This window comes from Neurospora tetraspora (assembly GCF_033439725.1).
Source record: "Neurospora tetraspora strain CBS 560.94 chromosome Unknown B0H65scaffold_4, whole genome shotgun sequence".
NCBI lineage: Eukaryota > Fungi > Ascomycota > Sordariomycetes > Sordariales > Sordariaceae > Neurospora > Neurospora tetraspora.
Genome location: NW_026944386.1, coordinates 1691515 through 1705983, shown reverse-complemented (window position 1 = coordinate 1705983; position 14469 = coordinate 1691515). Strand labels below are relative to the sequence as shown.

At 44.7% G+C, this 14469-nt stretch overlaps 3 protein-coding genes across 3 annotated transcripts; all 3 read left to right on the top strand.

The window, feature by feature from the left end:
• Positions 1-6209: 6209 nt before the first annotated feature.
• Positions 6210-8071, top strand: B0H65DRAFT_426673 (fungal-specific transcription factor domain-containing protein; the record flags this gene model as incomplete). The annotated part of the gene is made up of 3 exons (XM_062824644.1): positions 6210-6890; positions 6953-7063; positions 7130-8071. 3 exons carry the CDS (start codon positions 6210-6212, stop codon positions 8069-8071), a joined length of 1734 nt encoding a protein of 577 aa, XP_062681549.1.
• A 1092-nt stretch (positions 8072-9163) lies between these two features.
• On the top strand, positions 9164-10444 carry B0H65DRAFT_189977 (uncharacterized protein). The gene is made up of 2 exons (XM_062821628.1): positions 9164-9830; positions 9889-10444. Exons 1-2 carry the CDS (start codon positions 9383-9385, stop codon positions 10080-10082), a joined length of 642 nt encoding a protein of 213 aa, XP_062681548.1. The 5' UTR covers positions 9164-9382; the 3' UTR covers positions 10083-10444.
• A 17-nt stretch (positions 10445-10461) lies between these two features.
• B0H65DRAFT_425148 (fungal-specific transcription factor domain-containing protein) lies at positions 10462-14187 on the top strand (the record flags this gene model as incomplete). The annotated part of the gene is made up of 2 exons (XM_062824555.1): positions 10462-10568; positions 10683-14187. 2 exons carry the CDS (start codon positions 10462-10464, stop codon positions 14185-14187), a joined length of 3612 nt encoding a protein of 1203 aa, XP_062681547.1.
• Between the last annotated feature and the right edge of the window lie 282 nt (positions 14188-14469).

The following is a 14469-nucleotide window of genomic DNA, read 5'->3' as shown; positions in this document are numbered from 1 at the left end:
TAGAAGTATATATATATAAATATCTTTATTTATATAAGTATTAACGAAGGTATTAATAATATCGTATTAAATAAATTCGAAGTTAAATTGGGCGTTTATAATAATAAAAATACGGAAAGAACGGTTAACAAAGGTAGAGGCGTACGTTTTTTACTTTACCTTCTTTATTTATTAATTTTTACGGATAATGAGGCGGGCTTTGATTTTGTTGAATTTATTGATTTTAAAGAATTTATACGTATATATTTATATATAATTAAGGATTTGCTTGCTTCGAGTATATAGTTCGTCCTTGTTGACCTCTAACTAAATTTTTATTTCTTTATAGTTAGTAAAATGGGTTTACTTTATTTATTTAAAGAGGTTTCTAAAGATATAGTAGTTAAAAGATTTATAATTTTTAAGTATTGGAGGAAAATAGTATTTATAGATAAATTAGACTTTATTTATACAGATTAGGGATTCGAAATCTTCTTTAATAATAATCTTATTATTATAGATAAATTATTATGATTTTATTTTTATAACGGGTTTATTATTATATATTATTATAAATTAATAAAATTTATTAGTATTAAAGGCGGACTTTTAGAGCTCGAAATTTTTATAGATTTCGTTTTTAGTACGGGGGTTAAGATAGAAGCCGGCGAGGAAGGAAGTAGGCGGCGGTCAGTTTAGCGGCAATATATTTGGAAGAGTAGAATATTTATTATTGAAGATAAAGTTAATAAATATCCTTTTTACGAGGGTATTCGAATTCTTTAGCGGGGATTTTAAAAATATACAGTTAGTCTCTCTTTTTTAATAAGTTTAATTAAACTTTAGAAGGGAATTAAGTATATTATATATTTAGGTATTTTTAAAATCGATTCAATTACCAACAAAATCGGGGATTTCTAGTGTTAGAGCCGTTTAGTTATATTTTTAAAATAGTATAGTAAATTCGTTAAAGGATATTTTTAAAGATTGCACTTTAATTAATACTTTCTTAGAGTAGAACGTATTTTAATTAAATAATACATTATAGGTATTAATAATCGAATTATTAACGAAGTTTTAAATATAGTAAATTTTAGAAGCAGTATAGCCAACTAGGTACTTAATTTATACTTTAGGGTTTAGTTTTTTTAGCGCTTTTCTTCTTTTTTGTAGGCGGTTATAGTTATAGCGTATATTTTACAATTATAAATACGACGGTATATAATGTTTGGCTTGCGTGGAATTAGTAAATTAAGTTCGTTTCGTTTGGTAATAAAGGTATAGAAATGTTTGTATAGGGATTTTTAATTATAGAAGAGTTTAGGAGACCAACTTGTAAGGTAAATTATTATAAAAACGATTTTTAGTTATAGATTTTTAGTGAAATAAAATTTTTATATTATTATTCTAAGTGTTTCCTTAATTATACCTCCTGAATATTCTACGCTATTATTTTATATTTAAGTATATAGAGTAGAAGGCTTAGTAATTATATTTTTAAAGGCGAGGAATTTTTTTACTATATAGGACCCGTTGATTTCATTATTGCATTCGATAATCTTTAGTTAGATATAGTACCAAATATTTAATATTATAAAAAGATCGTTAAGGAAAGAGGCAATAGTAATAGTTTTATAATCTATTATATAGTAATTTTAAATATACCTAGTATATTTATAAGTAATAAATATAACGTTGGAATATCTTTGGCAATTCTTTATATAATTGAGAAAATTTATAATTAATCTCTTTCTTGGGCTATAATTATAGTCGCGGGGTTTACAGCTAATTTGTCGTTTAATTTTCAATAAGGTATATAGGTTATAGTATATAGTAGAGGGACTTTTAAAGCGGGTTCCAATAACGTTAATAAAGTAGTTGAGTATTTAAGAATTATAGTAACCGAGGCAGTAGTGTTAAATAATAGCTTCTTTTTTGTAATGTTTATAGCTATTAAGAGAGTTAAATTGATTGCGTTATATAAAGAAAGCGGTTTTAGAGAAAGAGGGTAAGAGGTTTTCGAAGATTATTTAATAGTATTATATTATAAAACAGTAGAAGAAGGAATAATTTGGGCTTTGAAGGTAATTATTAAGTAATTATTAGTTTTAATAGAGATTTTTCTTGCGAAGGAGGTAAAAGGAGACGAAGTTAGTTATAAAGTTGGGATAGAAGGTTATATTATAGAGATAGAATTTCTTAGGCCCTTTATATCCTTAGATTATAATATTTATATTATTATATTCTTTTAATAAGAATATAGGAATTTCTGGCCTAGAAATTATTATTATAAAAAGCGTAACGAAAATTAATAAAATAGGTAATTTCGTTGAAGATATAAAGGGAGTTACTAGAATTGAAGAGGGTACTATTTTTGAGAGGGTACGGTTTTAAATTTCTTTTTCCTATTTAAAGAGTCACCTAGTAAAAAATTATTTTGTAGTTGGCTATTATTTCCTAAGTACTTTCGTTAGAGAATTAATTATTTTTATTATTATTATTATTCTGTTTTATTTCCTATTTGAGGCAGTCGACTTTTTTCTTTAGCTTTAGGTTATTACGGAAGTTCTTTTTGACTTTATTTTAGACTTTTTTAATAGGTTTCTATTTAGGGTTAATTATTTTAGTAGGGAATAAATACTAATAATATTTAGTTAGGTAAAGGCTTTATTAATACGTTTTATAGCGAATATTTAAAGATAATAGTAAAATATTTATAATTATAATTTCGCGCTTCCTTTTATGATAATTTTAAGTTTTATTAAATTAAACATCTTCGTTTTTAATATTACTATCTTATAGATTATTAAAAATTAAGCCTATATTAAACGTTCTTTTATAACCCTTAATTTTACTAATATTAATAGGAAGTCGTTTGCTTAGTTTTTTACGGCGGAAATTCTTAAATATTAAATAAAAATTAAGGGTATTAATTATAACCTTTTTATTAAAGTATTTAGAAATATTAGATATTTAGGTAAGTTTAATTGGCCGTAGGTAGTTTAAAAGGTTTTTAAATTAAATGTTAGCTATAATAGTTTTTAGAATTTTATAGTAGATTACGTAAATTATTATAGTATCCTAACTATTTATTTATTTATTTATCCTTTTATTTCTTTTATTAAGTTTATTTAATAATAATTTAAGGTAATTGTAATATTTTTAGCGAATTTCAGTTTGAGTATCCTCCTTTTAGTAATTATAGCCGTCCTTAATATTAATATATTATTTAATTATAGATAGGAGGGATAGAAAATTATTAGTTTTATAGGAGGGGGATATAGATTTTTGTATTTATTTTCGAATATTAGCGTTGTTAGTCTTAAAGGATTTATAGATTTTTATATTATAGGATTAGTTAATACGGTTGTATTCGTATTCTTATAAATTAAAGGTTGTAAGGTTTATTAATTTAATTGTAGCGTCTTCGGTCTATTAATTTAGGGTTCGGTTAGTAGTCTCTATACCCTTTAGGAATTAGGGTACTTCTAGAGCTTCGGTTTTTACGTTTACGTTTATAATTACTATTACCGGGGCCGGGGGTACGTAAATTATTATACTAACTTTAAATTTATTAAAGACTTCCCGAACTCTTTTAATACAGCGGAGGGCTATAATTTTAGTAGCGTAATTATTAATACAAATAAGTGGGAGCTTTTAAACAGTTAACTCCAGCCTTAATACGAAATTAGTAAAGTCGAGATTTTTAATATAATTAAATAGTTTATTGCTCTAGTTACGAAATTTTGAGGGTTTATTAAGGTAGGAATGGTTGGTCTTTAGGGAGGATTCTTTTGATAGGGATATAGTTGTTTAATTTGGTCATTATAGGGGTAGTTCAAGGGGTATTAGTATGTAGATACTCGTACTTCTGTAAATATTAGTATAAAACGTAAATATCGCGAATTAGATTATTAATTATTAGAATGTACATTTGAATTAAATGTGGGTAAATTTCTGTATTGATCTGTGTGTGTAGAAGAGTGCTGTGGAACTAGAGTTGAGGGCTCCTAGAGTATTAAGGAAGTCTGCAGCCAGATTCTGGGTGGCTGGGAGGCTAGTTTTCATTCAGAGCCCCCTTCTTACTGGCCGGATTTAACCCTCCAAACTAACACTTCTGTGAGATGTGGGATCGAGGATGAAGTCGTGAGGGATGTAAGCGCTTACTACGCACGTTACCAGGAAGTCTGATGTTTTTGTTACCTTATCAAAGAGAAGTTTCAGTGGGAGGGGGATTTGGTTTGCCTTTCTTTTATTCGGTTGCCTAGTCATCTCACCGGACTAGTTTAGCCACGTCCCTCCATTATGAATCTCCAGCGGTATCCGCGCCCCTTGATGAACAACCGCAATAGGAGTGGGAATTGTTTGTGAAAGATGTTGAAAGAAGTGCAAGTCAACCGTGCGTGATATTGGGAAGTAATTGTTAGTGCGTATGATTGTCCGCACGTTCCAGGTAGTGGTCAAAGCGCGCTGATACTTTCTCATCCGACTTGTCTCCACCGTTGACAACAACCTCCACGACAGACGGCATGTTGGGTTGCTTCCCGGCTTCCAACATGATCCTACGGCTATATCGAGTTGTTATATCATCGGGCTGAGCGGTGTGGCACAGCAACGGGTACCACAGAGAGAGGCGCTCACTTCAGCAGATATTCTAGAGTTTCGAATCTCTTTGTGAAGAGGTACCGACAAAGAGGCTGCGAACGGTGTCCTGCATTGCATTCGTTACAGCACATATTGCTCGGCTTCGTGTTGGGTGGTCAAGGTGGTTGATGAACAAGACTTGCCGGCGCGGAGTTAAGTCTCCCCGCTTCGCCAATCGCTATAATAAGGGACGGAAGCCATCACAGCTTAGATTCCGGCATGTCGGTACGATAGTCGAGCGATTGCCTGCTTGATGGTAGAAAGCAGTATGCTCCGATCAACGTCCCCGGCGTGGTCGGTCCGAATACCAGAGTTGTTCACCGAGGTGAGAGCCGAACCGACTGACCTGCTGTGATTGACAATCCAATCTATTTCACCATCAAGTTATTGAAAGAGATATATAGAATATCTCATCACAATGCGGCTCTGATATTTCGGATCACGGTTAATGACGCCAACCCATCTTGAGAATGGCTTCAGGTACGGACTCTTTGTCAGTGGATGGGATCAAGGTGATGCAGTCTTGGACAGAAACAGAAGCCAAGTCCTTTTGATGACGACTCCATCTTCCCCGCGTTCCTCTTTCTGGGGAGCGTTACTCTTTCTGGGGAAAGGTGGAGGGACGGTGGAGGTGGAGGTTCCCGAGGTGGGGGAATCTCCGCACTTTCACGCTTCCTTCTCCGCACATTGGGCGAAATAAGGAACCGGCTGTTATGCCTCTCCAAGAAAATCTCGGAGGCAGACGAGCGAACATCTTGGAGGCTTGTTTTCTGCGCACCCCAACAGAGGACCCTTGTTCACGCTCCAAACCAAACTTGGCCTCCCTCGTGACCTTCACTCACAAGCCAAGACTGTTGTCGTCAACGTGTTGGCCGTAGCCGGCTAATAACCTCAATCCATCTTATGACATATCGTAGTCACCGCTCCTTTGCGTCAAGTCTCCATCTTTCATCATGAACACAGCTTTCTCGCTTTGGTCATGATCTGAAGTTTCCCGAACCTAGGGCTAAAACAAGTTGGATCCATCATCTCACTCAATTCAAGCTTTCCATCGGCACTTGGAACACACGCAAGAAACGATGCTTTCTCCCTAATCAAATCCAACAAGATGGATCCCGCCAGCGTAAAAATGCTTCTTTATACACGACTGGCTCCTCCAAAGGAGCCAAAGAGACGATCAAGAGCCGGTAAGTATCCACCCGGAATGCACTCTCGGCCCTAGTTCCCCCGTTGACTTGGAACCAACCTGCTCTAGGCTGCACCTTTTGGTACGTTGTTCCTTGTACCCTCTCGGTTTTCGTGAGATTGCTGCCCCGAATAACAAGTAGCTGACCTCTGGAAAAGCAAAGAAAAGGTTGGTCGAGCGCTTTCCGCTCTTACAAAAGTCTGTTACTGACCAAGCTTCAACACCACAGAAGAAAAAGTGTGATGAGGGACGCCCGCAATGTTCACGCTGCGTCGAGCACGGGGCGACCTGTGTCTATGAGGCCGTGCGGCCTCGAAGGCGTCGAAAGGCTAGCTTGGCGACATCATCATCAACTATATCCGACAACGATGGCTCTAGGAGGCTATCTCTCTCCCGGAGAATGTCGGACTTTAGCTACGACAGCGATAGCGTGAGCCCTCCGGAATCTACAGAGGTGGACTACCAGTTTCCACCACCGGACCTCCACCAAAGCACCTCTTGGAACGCACCTTCACCTACGCCGAGTTACCCTCTCATCTCTCCCACAGAGTCACTCTTCACACTGCCGGACTTGAGCCATGTCGAAGAACTGGCCGAGGATGCTGAAGATGGTGGCGGCTACGCTGCGGAATCATGGACGAACTACACAGCAGTTACTACAGTATCACGGCCAACGTCTTATTATCCAGACCTAGCCATGATAGCGCCATGTCCGGTAACATCACCTCTATTCGAATTCCACTCCCCGGCATTTTCAGAGTTCACGGATCGCCCCAACCGACGAGCTCTCGTAGATCACTTTTGTAATATCCTCTCCCACCTAATTGTCTTTCGTGAAGAGAGCGGGAACCCGTTCCAGCAGTTGGTGTTGCCATTGACACGGCAGAGCTCGCCTGTGCTCAACGCCATCTTTGCTCTTGCTAGCGCCCATTTGGAATATCGAGGGGTCCAAAACGAGGAGCATTCTCTCTTCTTCCACAACCAGGCCATTCAGGGACTTGGACGTCTAATAGAGCAAAGTGCCAAGTCGAACCGGAATGAAATTCTGGCGACTATCATGCTGCTCATCTACTATGAAGTGGTAAGGTTCTACACCTACTCGTCTGAGTCGGTAGTCATCTTTGCTAACTCAGCCTAATCTAGCTGGTTCAGAGAGGACGATCGAACCTTGTAGATGGTCACTTAAAAGGGGCACTTACCATCATGTGCACCAACCCCGAACCATCAGACTCTACCAGCATTTTTCTCGAACGGGTACGCACACACACATACACACCGTCAACTCTACTTGGCACTAATCACTAACAAATTCCACAACAGGCCTTCCGCTTCTACGACGTAATAGCCGCCCTCTCCAACGGCCGCGCCCCCCTCTCTGCCGCTCCCACCGCCGGCTGCCTCATGCCCTTCCCACCTCTCGGCGCCCCCATCGCCTCCCCCTTATCCAACGTCGACACCCTCCTCGGCATGGCCACCACTTTGTGGCCCATCATCCACCGACTCTCCAGCATCGTCACTCTGAAAACCGACCTCCAAGCCGCCATCTGGAGCAACGCTTCGGCTTCCAAGATCGCCGTCCTGCGAACAGAACTTGAATCAACCACGCAAGCCATCGAAGCCGCCCTATCGCGCTGGAAACCTCAACTACCACCCGGGTTTGTCCCAGATAGAGAAGATGAAGAAGAAGAAGAAGAAGAAATCAACGAGACTCGCCACCACCACTCAACGAAAATCGACGTCATGTCTCCGACGGTGGCTGAACGAAGTCGTCTCCACAGCATCTGGCACAACGCCCTCGCCTACCGGCACTCCGCCTTCGTTTATCTGTATAGGAGCGTGCACGGCTATCCGCGCTCGCACAGGGCCGTGCAGGAGCACACTCATCGGTCTCTGCTGCATTGTGCCGCGACGGTGAAGCATGAGGGGCCCATGGGTGCTTTGCTGTGGCCGCTGTTTGTGGCGGCGTGCGAGGCTGTAGGAGAAAATGATCGGGGCTTGGCGGAGCAAGCGTTTGAGAAGGTTAGGAAGAGGCAGGGGATGAGGAATATTGAGAGGGCGTGGGAGATTGTGAGGGAGGTGTGGAGGAGGGCGGATGGGGCTGAGTCTGGGTCTGGATCTGGGGAGAAGGGCGCGGTGGCGGGGAGGTCGAAGGGGCAGGAGGAGTTGGGCATGGGGGAGATGTCGCTGGGGGAGATGGGAACGGGAGGGGATTTGTGGAGGCAGGTTAGTAGGGAGATGGGGGTTAGTGTTGTTTTTGGGTGAGGAGAGGAAGCTGATGGAGGAAGAGAAGGACGTGATTCAAGCAGGAGACAGCAGGACGTCGAATGGGGAGAGATCTGATTTGGGGTGTTACGGAGTGTTGGGGAAAAGGGTTTTTTGATGTCATATGGGAGATACCAAAACTAGCCGATTCTGTTCTATATCTTTTCTGACGACTTATAGCGATGTGAAGCAAGTGGGTATAAAGGTATCACTACCATTTGCAAGCTGCATGTGAAACAGGGCTGCCTTTCAGTGACGGTTGGACTCCCAAACTCTCTGCTCGCTTGTTTCGGTTACACAAGGAGGTCCAAGCTCGGCACAACGATGTGAAGTAACTGAAGTTGGGGAGAACAGAAGCGGGGTAAAAAGCCCAGGCGTCGACAACGAGCACGGTGCGTTCAAAAATGCTACTTGGAGTTCCAGTTAACATGGAGCAGATCCTTTCAAGAAGGAATCTAGACTCCTCATGCCCTGAATGTCCACGCGAAGGCCGCAGATAATATGGAGTACCTAGAACCGTAGCAGCGGCGTCGATGATCGCTGGCTGGGCTCCAGCGGGAAGGAACACTCCCTGTGGAGTCACAAGCTTGACAGAATGCACATCATGAACTTGGGAAGGTGCGATGAACCAGCGATCAGGGTTTTTTTCCTGTCATTCTCGTGTTTCCACTTGTCCAATTTGTTCCTCGGACCTCATCCGAGATTCTCATCAACTTCAGCTGTGTGCTCGATGTCGTGACTATGTCGACGCGTCTCCCGACACCAACACCTCGGACAAATCTCCCCAAAGTGGAGCACACCGACAGTACCATCTCACTCATGTCGGATTTATCCCCACGCTTTACAAGCCAATTACATCTGTAGAAGAATAGTTGAAGTGCCAGCCTGCAGGTTCTTGTACAGGTGTAATTGGCCGTTGAACGTGGGGATGTTTCCGAAAAAAAGCGGTATCACCATCACCACCAAGCACGAGTCCACGACACCTTCGCTTCATTTCTCTCTCTCTCTCTCTAGACGTAGGTGATGGCGGTGCTGCACCTGATCGGACTGTACACATCACATTTCTCAACTCACCACTGCATTTCTCTCTCCCCAATCACGACGCCGACGCCGATTCGTGTAGGGGACGCGATTCGCTGAGGGCTGCAAATAGAGTGCTTCACGATATCCGCGACATCGGCATTCGATAGTGAAGCATCGTGGCCGCCGCCCGTGGTTGGCTCACTTTCTATTTACCACTCTACACGTGTAAAAGCCGCCGCCGGGACGTCCTTTTGCTTTCCCCGTTGCCCGTCTCCCGTTCGCTAGTCAATGGAACACGATGGGGGAGTTGGGGACACAGCCTGCACACAAAAGCGTTCTAGCCCAGCCCTGTCAACACGTCCCGCCCGCTTTTGCCTCCAAGCCGCGCTCCACGATAACCAACCTAACCTTTTCCTAAATGTGTCTTTTTTTTTTTTTTTTTCTCCGAGCGCTTGTCTTGTTCCTGTTTCTGTTCCTCTTCTCTGCTTCTCCCGGACTCATTCCGTCCCCGACACCAAGCATTGCTCTGGGGCACCACCGCAGATCTCGGTCGCGCTTCGGACGAGGGATCTGCTTGTTGCGATCCACCTTTTCAGGTCATCGTGCCATCTCTTCCTCCACAACCGAGTCCTCCACCTCGTTGTTTCCATACCGGATCCCCAAATCCAACCACGACACATTTCCATTCTTTGTCATCCAGCCATCGCCTCCGAGCACACAAACACGCGCCACCCAGGTACTTCCCCCTTCTTGTTTGAGCCTGTGTTTTTGGGTCGAGTCTGATACGACGTCAGGGACCAAGCCTAGCAAAGAACGAAATCCTGTGCTTGCGCAGCTTCCAGGTTGTCTTCGAGATCGGCATGCACAATTAACCCTTAGAATTATTTCCCCATACTTTCCACCTCTCCTTTTGGCCAGTCCTGCCAGTCTAGAACGAGGGGTCTCTGACGTACCGGTGCTTACACACCACCTGACTACGCCATCTTGACCGTTATTCTTCTACACCCTTTTCCGAATACCGAAAATGATCGTTGCCCTCACCAACAGCATGACCGATGCATAGGTAGTTATGCTATTGCACGCCTGTTAAGCGCGTCTCTGCTTCTTGCACGACACGGCAAGCCAACACAAAAGAGAGAGAGAGAGATTGGACGGAAGCTCGGATATCAAAGAAAATCTTATCCTCACATAGGCTTCCCCGCCATCCTTGGAGGTTCGCCAAGCGTCATCACTCAACACCAACATCACTTATCCCCCATCCCAACAACGGTTCCTCGACTATTCGCGTCAGGTTCCACGGAACTGCTTCGAGAACTGAGAATATTTCCAAGTTTTCTGGCAAACCATCATGGGTTTGCTATAAAGATATGCCCGAAATGACCCTGATTACCGCACCCCTGCCGCCTCCCAAGCAGATTCGCTTTGTAAACAACCAAGGCCAACCCCCTTCCAAGAGGCGGAGGATCAACGCAGCGTACGTATTCCCCTTTTTATATCCCCATCATACCACATCAGTCTTATGATGTATGTTGTCATCCCATGTTGTAGCCCGTATATGAGCTCTGTCTAAACCAACTCATCTTAACAGATGCTTGACATGCCGCAAGAGGAAAACCCGATGTGCCGGTGAGAAGCCGGTCTGTTCGACCTGCACAAAGAACGGACATCAGTGTCAAGGTTATAACGATCTGGTTGAGCGAAAGAAGGAGGACAGCCGGGGTAACGGCCTGACAAAGATGACGAAAGGTGATCACGACCACGTTGCCGGGGTGAAAAGGGAGGCCGAGGATGATGAGCATTCCGATGACAACGAAGAGGAGGACGAGGAGGAGGAAGATCACCACCGGCAATGGAAGAGCAAGACGGCCCCAGCGAGCAAAACGGCCGGCTTTGCCGTTGTTGATGGAGATGCTTCCATGAGGCGTGATTCGATCCCAAACCATAGTTATTCAGGCACCCGGCCACGGGGACCTAGTAATGATTGGGGTCAGGATTCAAGGTCACCCAGCTCTACGAGAACGGCTAGACAATCCAACTCGAACGGCATTCGATCACCGACACAGCACCATAAAGGAAGAAGGGACCGTATACCATATTTCCGCTACTTTGGTCCCACGGCGATTGTTCCCGGTTTCAAGCAGAACCTGCCCAAAGAACCCTCGTATAGGGATCCACGGTTCATGGGACCGGGCTCGTCAGTCGCAACAACACCAACGCCATCACATCACATACAGCCCAGAACGATCCAAGAAACACTCAAGGACATTCCTACTCTGGAAGACATGCCAGTATACTCCAACGACGACTCCAAGCCGGTGCCCGAAATCATCAAAGTCTTGGTCAAGACCTTCTTTGTCCGTCTGGGTTGCAATTACCCCTTCTTGAAGGAGGAACGCTTCATGCGCCAGCTCGAGGAGAAGCAGGTGGAGCCCATCTTGGTCGATGCCATGTGTGCGCTGGCTGCCCGATTCTCCGAGCTGCCTACCTTCACCAATGAGCAGGACGGCAACAGAGTTCCCAAGTCCGAGTATGGTGATGTCTTTGCTCAACGAGTCAAGAATGCCACCGTCGAAATGTTTTCCTGTCCGTCAGTTGCGGCTGTTCAGGCCTTTCTGCTCATGGCATACGAAGCTTTTGGCGCAAACCAGGACAGTGCCCTTTGGATGTATTTGGGCCTTGCCATTCGCATGGCTACTGACCTAGGTCTTCAGAAGAAGGAGGGTGTCAAATATCAAGGGTCCCGTGATCCGTGGTTCACCAGGAGGTGGCTAAGCAAATACAACGATGATTTGAACTCACCTACGGACAATCAAGAAGAGGAGGAAACAATTAGCCCGGAAGAGCAAAAGGAAGTGGAGCAGGCACGCATCGACACGTTCTGGGCAGTCTTCATGCTGGACAGAATCATCTCATCCGGCACAGGCAGGACAGTCACTTTGCGAGATGACGACATTGGTTTGGAGATTCCCGAACCAACTCTCGATGAAGAGGGATGGCCAGATCCCTTCCCGGCTTGTATCAAGATAATTCACCTTTACGGTCGGGCGTCAGATGTACTCAACAACATCAGGGATGCGAATGATCTCACGGAGGAGAGCATGAAGAAGCTGCGGCAAATGGAAAGCGACTTGACGATCATCTACTCGAAACAACACGAGCGGCTGGTATTCAATACCCACAACTTCAAGCACTACGTCGAGGCTGGCCAAGGAACCATCTTCATACTGCTTCATTTCTGGTTTCATGCCATGATCATTATCCTCCACGAGCCAGCACTGCTCACGCCATTCGGTAAGCTCACCAACATTCAGCTGCTGTCTAACAGTCGTGAGCTGGCCAGATCGAGCGCAAAGACCATTGCGGATATTGTTGCTTTTGCCGAACTCATCGATCATCAGAGCTACATTGGTAATCCTTTCACTTCCCAGCCCATCTTCATCGCCGGATGCGCCTTTCTCAAAGAGTCTGCATTGAGTGCTTCGAGCCCACCATCACGGGAGCCATCACCAGGACCGAGCAATAAGAGTACTAGCTCGAGGACACATGGCGGACGTTTGGGCATACCGTCCGATAATAGACCGCGACACTCCTTACTCACTTCAGCCGCGGCCGCGAACTACGCGCGCTGTTCTCAAGCACTTTCACGCGTCGAACAATACTGGGCAGGAGTCGGGTACATCTTCAACGCCCTGGAGCAGAGATCGCAGGGCATTGAGGACTGTGAGACGTTTCCACCGGGAGAGCTCGAGCGTGTGCTTGCTCGGACCCGCCAGGCTTCGGTTCAGCGACTGATGCAGTTCGAGAATCCGATCCCACCTTCGCCAGGTGTGCCACCGATTGCCTTCTCGCTTACTGGTACCACAAACTCGCCCAACTCGAACCTAACAAGGCTCTATACGAACACGTCCGGTACGACAAACTCGCCCAACTCGAACCTGACGAGGATATATACAAACACGTCCAATCCCACCATGTCCAATCCTTCCATGTTGAATCCTTCTATGCCACCAGTCGCTTCGCCTCTTCCGCCTCCATCGCAGCCTACCACGGCCGCGACGCCACCCGGAAACATGATCTATGATCCAATCCGGCAGGACACGCCAGCGGTGATGTTCCATCCGCCGCCGTATCCGCAGCCCAATGTTTCTGCAGTAAGGTATCAGGGCCGTTCCTCTTCGTTCAACCACCTTCGCGATAGGCGTTCCACTTCCATTTTAAGCAGGGGAACATCCCTCAAGTACGAAACACCAGGCTCGGATGACATGACGGTGGGATCAGACAGTCCAACCATCAGCGAATCGAACTTCAACGCCTATGGGAAGAGTCTCAGCCCAGCCTTACCACCGCTCGCACCTCCGCCTCATCGTCACTCATACATGAACACTCCATCAACGCAACATTCAAGCACTCCATTCGACAACGCCCTATTATCTCCTTCATCGGGAACCTTGACAGACCCAGGAGGGATGCACCATCAGAATCAGAATCAACATCACAGTAACCATCAACAACAACAGCAACATCACGGACACAGCGGTCACAACGGTTCCCCTTCCTACCAAACCCAGGCCCAGAATCATTACCAACAGCAGCACCACAACTCATACGGTAATAACAGCAACCACAACAATACCAACAACAGCAACGACAATACTCACAGTGACTACTATCATCAACCAACCTCACGCCCCAGTCCCAGCCCCGGACTCGGTGTAGTCGATCCCTTCAACCAAAACACCTTCTCAACAGGTCTTCACTCGGCTTTCACGCACGACTTTATGTTTGAGTGCGACGAGATCAACCTCCAAAACTTGCCGGATGTGTTGGGTCTGGACGCCGTCGGGGATAGTAATATGATGGAGTCGTTATCTACTATTGACGCGTATGCTTGGTGTGGGTTGTTTGACGAGAGCTTTATTACGGGCGGTGATGGTGGTGGGAATGGGAATGGGTCAGGCAGCAATGGCAGAGGAAACGATGATGATAGCGGAGGAAGGCGTGGAGGCGACCATAGTGGAGGAGGGCATGGAAACAGGCATGGGAACGGGCAAGGAGGTGATGGACGAGGTCATCATCGACAGGGGCAGCAGTGACAGATGTCGATGTCGATGATGACGATGATGGATAGTGGATGGTGAATATGATGGATGATGGATGGGAGGCGGTTGTGAGTAATTTGCAAGTTAAGGGAGCAAGGCAATTGGGAAATGCGTCAGTAACAAATGAAATGGATCGGGTGGCTCGGTGGTTGATGATTAATGATAAACACGCACACAGCAAGCAGTAATACTAGTTTTGGATAGCGTTGGGAATCACGGGAGGCAAAGTTGGATAGTTTCGTGTCGGGTGAATGAGTGGGTGGGTGAAATAAATTG

Bases quoted from the DNA above. Each gene is read 5' to 3' on its own strand.
- B0H65DRAFT_189977 (XM_062821628.1), top strand. From the start codon at position 9,383: ATGGAACACGATGGGGGAGTTGGGGACACAGCCTGCACACAAAAGCGT. The intron at 9,831-9,888 runs GTACTTCCCCCT...ATACGACGTCAG, and splicing joins CACAAACACGCGCCACCCAG to GGACCAAGCCTAGCAAAGAA.